The sequence below is a fragment of the Gekko japonicus genome, unplaced genomic scaffold (assembly GCF_001447785.1).
Source record: "Gekko japonicus isolate JY-2015 unplaced genomic scaffold, Gekko_japonicus_V1.1 scaffold578, whole genome shotgun sequence".
NCBI classification, from domain to species: domain Eukaryota; kingdom Metazoa; phylum Chordata; class Lepidosauria; order Squamata; family Gekkonidae; genus Gekko; species Gekko japonicus.
In genome coordinates, this window is record NW_015168668.1 from 941,122 (window position 1) to 949,259 (window position 8,138).

The window sequence follows — 8,138 nt, forward strand, 5'->3', positions numbered from 1 at the left end:
AAAACGGACACATGGTTAGGGGCATAAGGAGGCCCCCGAAGGACATGTGCGTGTATGCGTGTGAGCTGGAGGGCAGGAAAAGGTCATATTGCTATTCTTGCGAGCCGTGGCGCTCCCTACCTCTCACGTATAGGTTTGCGGGTGAAGAGTACCGCACCCCAGCACTGTTGCTAGCCACGCATTCGTATTTCCCTTGATCGGTCTCTTCGCTGCTTTCGATCTGGAGGCCACCTAGAACGGGAGGAGAAACAAAAAAGGGAGAAGGAGACGCCAGCGGATATATTAATTGGAGGGGATTCAGGACGGGGAGTGAAGCGTGTACATATTCTAATTTGGCAGGCAAGGTTTATTCCGCCCCTTCCCCAATCGTAGGTATCACAAGGCCGTTACAGCAACCAAATCTCCCAGACTGAAAATGATGCAACGTGCCTTTTCCATTTGGCATCCCGACAAACAGGAAGTGTCCACATGTTGAAGGAAATGCAATCATCCTATTAAGCCATCATCTCCATGACGCCTTCAGCAGAGCCCCTGTTCCCTCCCCCATGTAAATAAGGGTACTCCCTTTCTTTCCCGCATAACTGCCTCCCCCCATTCCTATGACAAATCCAAGGCCTCCTTCCCACCCTCCTGGTGTCTCCTTATTTATTAGACTTGGCTCCCCACTCTAACTCTTAAGCCTTGTGTGAGATATTCCCCCCTGTCCCGCAAGAGCTCCCTGACCGTCAACCTCTTTTAGAGTCCACATCCCCTGTTCCGAATCTTTCCCCAGACATCAGAAGCCTCCCGGTTTCCCTCACAGCAGTTACACACTGTCCCACATTTTGCAGCTGACCCTTCCCCACATGCTAACAGGCTCGGTTCAGACAGAACGTAAAACACATGCTTTCTTTTAACTGTGGCTTGTTTGTGCAACCAGGATTCGGCTCCCAGGTAATCATTCAGACCCTGGCTTAACTCGGCAAACTCTGGTTTCATCTCCGTAATTCTTTCTTCGGCAGAAATCCCAGACTTCTTTGTGGTGGTGGTGGGGGTGGAATTAGGGATCGAGACGGGAGCTCCACATTCACATGTCACGCGGAGCCACAGTCGGCACTAACTGCCCAGTTAACCGATTTCAAACCACTGCTTCAGATCTACCCTAAGTAATCACCGTTAGAAAACTGGAGCACGTTCAGATAATCCCTCTAACCACAGTTAATTAAAGCAGGGGGTTTGCTTGATGGATAAATCTAGACCAGAGGTTACAAGGGCCGGATCTGACATAAATGTGACTTTGTCGGGTCAGGCCATGTGTCCCATAAAACGTAATGTCAGGTACCGGAGATAAAAGCTGTAGAAACGAGAGCAGCTCGTAGCTCCGAGTTGGTGTATCCTCACTGCAAAGGTCCCATGGGCTGAGAGGGGGTGTAGCGTAAAACCCACATGGGTGGACTGGAGAGTCAGCAGTGCAGCACTGGGCGGACGTTCCCATGTTACTTGACTGCTGCAGACAAGGCTGTTTCGCCATGCCGAAGCCACAGTCTGAGTGGCTCCGCCCACTCCTCTCCCTAAGCAGTCCCCTGTTCTCTCCCTTGCAACAGTTGCTCGCGGGCCACATAAGAGCCCTGGATGGGTTAGTTCTGGCCCTCGGGCCTTATGTTTGACACCCCTGATCTAGACGTTGTACGTGACATCACAGAAGCTCGGCCAATGGCAAAAGGAAAGCCCTCTGCCCATATTTCGATTAAGACATGTTGAGGATGAGTGCATATGTTGTGTGCGTTAAGGATATGGGCCAACTTTTTAACAAACGGTTCGCTTTCAGAGAACTGCCCTTCCGCCAGTGGCGTGTTGAGAGGCTCCAACCCAAGAGATGAAAACACTGTTGAAGTTAACATGGGCACATCAACAAGAAAAACCCTTTCCCCATCCATAATGCAAGCATATGGACTCTGACTTGTTTCTTGCACTCCGACGACTGCCTTCTGAAGACCTATTTACACTGGATCCTGTGATCCCTTGCGTCTGGCTCAGCAACCCTACGTAGCCACACAGTCCCACTTCCCCCTCCATCTACATTTTTTTTTGAAGTGTGTAAGTGTTTGGACATCCAAGACGTCCAAGTCCAAATCCTCCTAGCAGCCATTCTGCCACTGAGGGCACAGATCGGCAAAGTTTAGCCCGTTAACTGGAGAAAGATATTTTGCTTGATTAAAAAGGTACCCCAGATTAACTGAGATAGGTTATGTCCCTGTGGGCTAAAGGAGATTGAAGGAACGGACCATGTACTTCTGACTTGTAGATTTTACCAGGATTTGCGCGCTTATCACCTCGGCCCTATACTGCAAACCCTGGAGGGCAAATCTGAGGAAAGTAAGATAATGAACCTTCTAGCCTCAAACAGGGCTGATACCATTGAAGAGGTGGCAAACTTCCTTTACAGAGCGTATAGGAGGAGAAGTTCTTTTTCGGCAGAAGGGGTAGTGAATTAACTGTTTTGCAGGCCTACCACCTCTGTACCTAAGGCTGATGCTGTTGTTATGCCAATAAAGGTTTGTTGTGTATGTTGTGTGTGTGATAGCCTGGGGACAATAAAAGTTGTGCAGTACCCTCTTTCCCCATACTGTTTTCCTTCTGTACAAGAAAACACAAAGACCAGTGCATAAATTTTCCCATTCTAGGCCACAAGCTTGGGTCCAGTCTATTCTTCATCTTCACTGCATTTGAAGCGTTCTTTTAAAAAAACAAAAAAAGCAAACACCTGAAACCAGATCTAGATTTCAGTCTTCTGCGGTTTCTGTGAGCTTTGTGTTTTTAAAAGCCACCTCGTCAACCGCTGGCAGGTGGGAAAGAGAACAGTCTCCTTCCCGAGAGACGCTGCAGCTGACGCCGTCCAGCCAAAGGAGAAAAGGAATAATTATACATATATTGAAAATAAAGACAGTCGGGGGGAGGGGGAGAAAATAAACACGGAAAAGGGAACACGAAACAGGACGGAAAGCCACGACAGTGAAAAAGAGCCACGCAAGTCCAGATCAGAGACTCACACAATGACACAGAACGAGAACTGGTTATAATCGATGTGTGTATGTGTCTGTGACATTCTGGTGTGTGTGTGGGGAACCGGAGGGGGAGGGGGAGAGTGTCCAAAAGTGTGTGAGAGTTTGCGAAGCGTTCTCTTACCTCGGATCGGAGTACCTTCTGCAAAGAAACCAAAAAGAAAAGAAAAAGGTAAGTGAAAAAGAGGTGGGGGGGAAAGAGGGAGAGTCAGGACAGGCCAGTGGGAGAAAGGAACCCCAAGAAAAGGAAGATTCTCCTTGGCTGCAAACCCTCAATTTCCCATCTCTGTTTTTCTGGAGGAGGATCCGGGAATGAGAGAAGGGGTTCCCGAGAATGTAACTTCGCTTGGGACTGGGTAATGCTAACATTCATTCCAGCCAATCAGGAAGCTGGCCTAACAACAGTGGCTGCCTTTGGTCATGTGCCTATGGTGGTGAATTCCCTAAGCTTAGCCTGACAAATTGACTTTATAGTGTTCCTCTGTTTCATAGCAAGCGGTGAAAGGACTAAATCAAGGATTGGGGGGGGGCTGGATACAAGACCCACAGGGCCTCCTCCAGTTCTACCCACACGCCAGGCAAAAGAACTGCAGGTCCCCCATCATTCTGTCACCCCGGAAACTTGTGAAGGGTCTCCCCCATTCAGCTGTTTTGGGATACCACCTTAGTATCCAATAGGCAGCTATCACCAAAAGGGAGGGAGATTTGGAGCAGAAAAATGCCCAGGGGAAAACGTGGGGCTTAATCTTTTCCTTCCGAATCCCTTTTATACCCCCCATACTTTTTTTTTTGGGGGGGGGGGTGATTCGAGACACATATTTGCCAGAATAAACATACATCTAGACCAGAGGCCTCCAACTTTTTTGGGCTTCTGGGAACCTCAGGAATTCTGACAGGGTTTGGTGGGTGTGAGAACAAAATGGCTGCTACCGGAGGCGGGGTCAGCCACAAAACATCTAGGAGTGACGTCAGGCATAACTCTAATAGTGACTCTTGAAAATTTCAGGCAGAAGCTCTGCTTAGAAGGCTGCCTCTTAAAATGTATGCATTGTTTGAACATATTTCTTTGCGTACACTGAAGATCTTTGTGCTGCAGTGGCAACTGCTGTTCCCTAATGGCCAATCAGAAACCCTGCTGTGCAAAAACCCCATCTAGCTCCGCCTATTTTCTAAAAACACTTGGCGGGCACCGGGAGAGGTGTAGGTGGGTCCCACAGGCACCAGGATGGGGACCCCTGATCTAGATCTTCCCAGGGGAAAGCAGGGGCAGACAGACATTTTCAGTGGAAGGAGAAGGAAGTTGCCCCTCCACCTTTCCCCATTTCTCTGGTCTTTTGATCCAGGTGTGGTGTCAAGCCATAGCTGAGTTTAAACCCCACATTGTCTGCTCCACCCTGAGCCCTTTGAAAGGAACACCTCATCCGTGTGGTTGCACTGAAATAGGCTGGAAACCATCTTCCTTGTTAAAAGGAGGCGGGATCCTTTCCCCCACTGGCATTCAAGAATTGCTGCATATCTTATCCAAGAACTGTATGTTATAGAAATCTGTATGGTTTTACCCCAATCCTAAAAACAAGGCAAGAGGCAACATGTCTGCTCAAGGCAATGTAGGTTTCTCAAGTCCTTTGCAGAATTTCTGCAACACCTCTAAGTGTTTTTCAAATCTCACTTGACATACCCCACTTGTATGGCTCCCCAAAGGACACCGGCAAAGGGCTACAATGCAATCCATCAGTATTTTTTAGGTATCCTTTTCGTTCATATACCTCTTTCCTTCCCTGTCCAGCATTCAATGCATTGTTTTCAGGATAAGGGTAAAACTGGTTATTATTATTAGTTATCGTTAAGTTGGGTGGGAAAAGGGGAAATGTTATAATGGTTAAAGCCGGTTAAAGGATCTAGTTAGGCTCAGATTCTAGTTAAAGAAAAAGGTTAACAAAGTGGTCTAAAGACAAGGTGTTAGCGTCTAGTTAAGGTTGCTAGCTAGTTAAATGTTAATAGAAGCAGAGCTAGTTAGCTTATCGGGGAGGCGATTCAGAAAGAAACAAAGAGAGAGGATTAAAACAAAGTGTAAACTTGGGCTGGACTCTGCAAAGAGCAGCAGGGCAGTTTTCGGAACGAGCGAAGTAAGGAGCGAGGGAAGAGGAGGGGGAGTAGCCAGGGGTTACGGATTGATTCAGCCTCCACACATCCTAAAGTCTCAAAAATTAGAGTGGGGGGAAAAATCTGCCATCTGTGCCATAATGCTGAAGCACTTTGGGAAAAGATGACTGGGAAAAGGGGTGTGTGAGAAAGGGAGGTCATGGATCCCTAGGTCGGCTGTAAGGTACCCTTTCTACAGTCTGCCCACCCCCCTCGTTGCTCTGAGTGGGAATCTAATCCACAAGAGTTTAAGGAGAATTTTTAGGGGGAGACCTAAGCAGCTGCATTGTGAACAGGGAACTAGACACTGGGGAGAGGATAAGGACCCTACTCAGAAATAGTTTTTTTCACTTGCAAAGTCCTCATATCGTCATGAGCAACCAAACATACTTTGCTTAAGTTCAGGGGCTAGGCCGTGAGGAACAGGGTTGCTAGAACAAACTTCGGGACTGGAGACCGAATGTAGAGGTTCCCGTCCAGTCCAGATGCACGAGATCCTGCAACAACTCACCACACACTTTCAAAACACTTAGAACGGGAAATCATTACCTGTGCACACTTGAGATGACACCCAGAGATGGAAGGAAGTATTTAAATGGTAGCCTCTCTTTAAATGGGAAATTAGTTTTTTTACTCCTGACTACCAAGGCATCGGGGTGCTGTATGTACATATCTGAAGTAAAACTTAGTGAAAGGGGCAGCAGCCAGTTTTTAGGCCCTCAGCTTAATCCAGACAGTGGAGTGACAAATGCTAAGGGTTTCAGGCACCCAGTCTGGGGGAAATCCTAAATTTATCAAATCCAAATTATTCTGGGCCATCCTGGCACAAGACATGTACACCCTAAATCAGGGGTTCCCAACATTTTTTAGCCTGCAGGAGCCTCTGGAAATCTAACACAGTGCGGTGAGCACAGCCACAAAATGGCTGCCACAACAACCTTTTTTTTAAAAAAATATATATATATCAGTGCACCTTCAGTCACACGGTGAAGATCTTGTGTAGTGGTGGAAGCTACTGGTGAATTAACGTTTTTTTAAAACCTGAACAGCCAATCAAATCACCAGTGGCCCATCATACACCTTTCCAGGCAAAAGCTCCACTGACTTTCTAAAATCACCTGGCAGGTGCCAGGAAAGGTGTTGGCGGGTACCTGTGGGTACCACGTTGGGGACCCCTGGCCTAAGTCAAGATTCATGCCCCGCAGAATACTTCCAGAGGAGTAGACACGTTCAGCCTGTTGAGCTAAACTAAACAAGAGCCTTGGAACAACTTAAAAGACTAACAAATGTTGAGAGCTGCATTTATTTTTGTATGTGCCCATGCACAGGGGACACCTGTTTCAGGAGCCATCTCATGCACCTGCCTAAACAGGCACTAGTCCATGGAAGTTTCTGTGAGAATTTTAAAAATGTTCCTCTTTATAGTGTCTGTTTACTTCTACTCCTTCCCTAACGACAGATCTAAACGGGGCTATAACTGAACTGCAGGACACCTGGTTCCTCTTGCGTAGGGAGAACGGTGGGGAGGAAATAAGTTGGACAGAAGTGCAGCTTCCCAAACTGTGGCCAGAAAAGAGGGGGAAAGCTCAGGAGGAAGACACAGATGGTAGATTTTTTTTTTCACTGTTGGAATTTCACATCTAAGAAGAACTTGGGAACTTGTTTTGTGAGAAGCGGGGGAGGCAGGGAGAGAGTGGCAGCGGAGAAGGGATGTTAGCCAGGGTTTAAGCACTTAACGTACCCTCCCCCCAAAAAAGAAACTTGGATCAAACTTAGGATACTGCAAGGCCTGAGAGAACCAGTTGCCTATTGTTGGTGCCAAGGCCATTCTCTAGCCAGCGGCTGGCGTTTGCACATCCCAGCCCCGCTCCAAGCGGGTGGCTTCTTTTTAAAAACAAGCCAGCCCCACCCACATGAAGTTAGGGCATCACTGACACTGGGCATCTCTGGGGCGATGCAGATCGATTGTTTGGGGACTGGCCAATCGAGGATCTGCTGGCATCTTGTCGACTGTGACCTGCTGTTCCCCAGCCTCTCTCTCAAGAAAAGAAGAAGAGAGAAGAGATTGGATTTATACCCCACCCTTCACTCGGAGTCTCAGAGCGTCTTACAAACTTCTTTCCCTTCCCCTCCCCACAACAGACACCCTGTGAGGTAGGTGGGGCTGAGAGAGCTCTTTTGAGGACTATTCCTTCAAGGACAGCTGTGCCAGAGCTTGTGACTGACCCAAGGTCACATCAGCAGCTGCAAGTGGAGGAGTGGGGAATCAAACCCGGTTCTCCCAGATTAGAGTCCGCGCACTTAACCACAACACCAAACTGGTTCTCAAGCACAATTGGGGGGGAGGGGGGAGAGAGACACACCAATATTTCCCCAATGATCAACTTCACACGTATTTAAACACCTCCTTGGTCTGCATGGACCAGACCTCTCTACAGACAAGACAGCCTGTAGTACAGCTCATGTTTTTGGAGGCAGACGGGTTCAATCCCGGGAATGTGTGATTAAATAAGGAGGATTTTAGGTGGGAAAGACACCCAAAAAGTTTGGAGATGCCAGTAGAGAGCAGAAAGCATGGGGTCGGCTCAACAGCTAGCGTTATTGTAGAAGACGAAGAAGAAGAGATTGGGAGTCTCAGAGCGGCTTACAAACTCCTCTCCCTTCCCCTCCCCACAACAGACACCCTGTGAGGGGGGTGGGTCTGAGAGAACTCTGACACAAACTGCTCTTTTTCAAGGACAGCTGTGCCAGAGCTTGTGACTGACCCAAGGTCACATCAGCAGGTTAGGGTTGCCAAGTCTAATCTCCTTACCGGCGGGGGAGTGTTGCCGGGCTCCGGGAGCTCTCCTCCGACACGCCGCCAGCACGTCCCGGAAGTGACGCGTGATGTCGATCATGTTGGGGGCATGGCCCCCATTGTCGGAGGGAAAACCATAGAGTTTTCCCTCCGACGAT

At 48.3% G+C, this 8,138-nt stretch overlaps 1 protein-coding gene across 1 annotated transcript in view; it reads right to left on the reverse strand.

Moving 5' to 3' along the window:
• The window catches only part of PTPRS (protein tyrosine phosphatase, receptor type S), a 179,752-nt gene that overhangs the window by 160,936 nt on the left and 10,678 nt on the right, over nt 1–8,138 (reverse strand). The window contains exon 3 of the mRNA XM_015415315.1: nt 121–231. Coding sequence (XP_015270801.1) covers nt 121–231 — 111 coding nt within the window. The remainder of the gene's footprint in view (nt 1–120; nt 232–8,138) is intronic.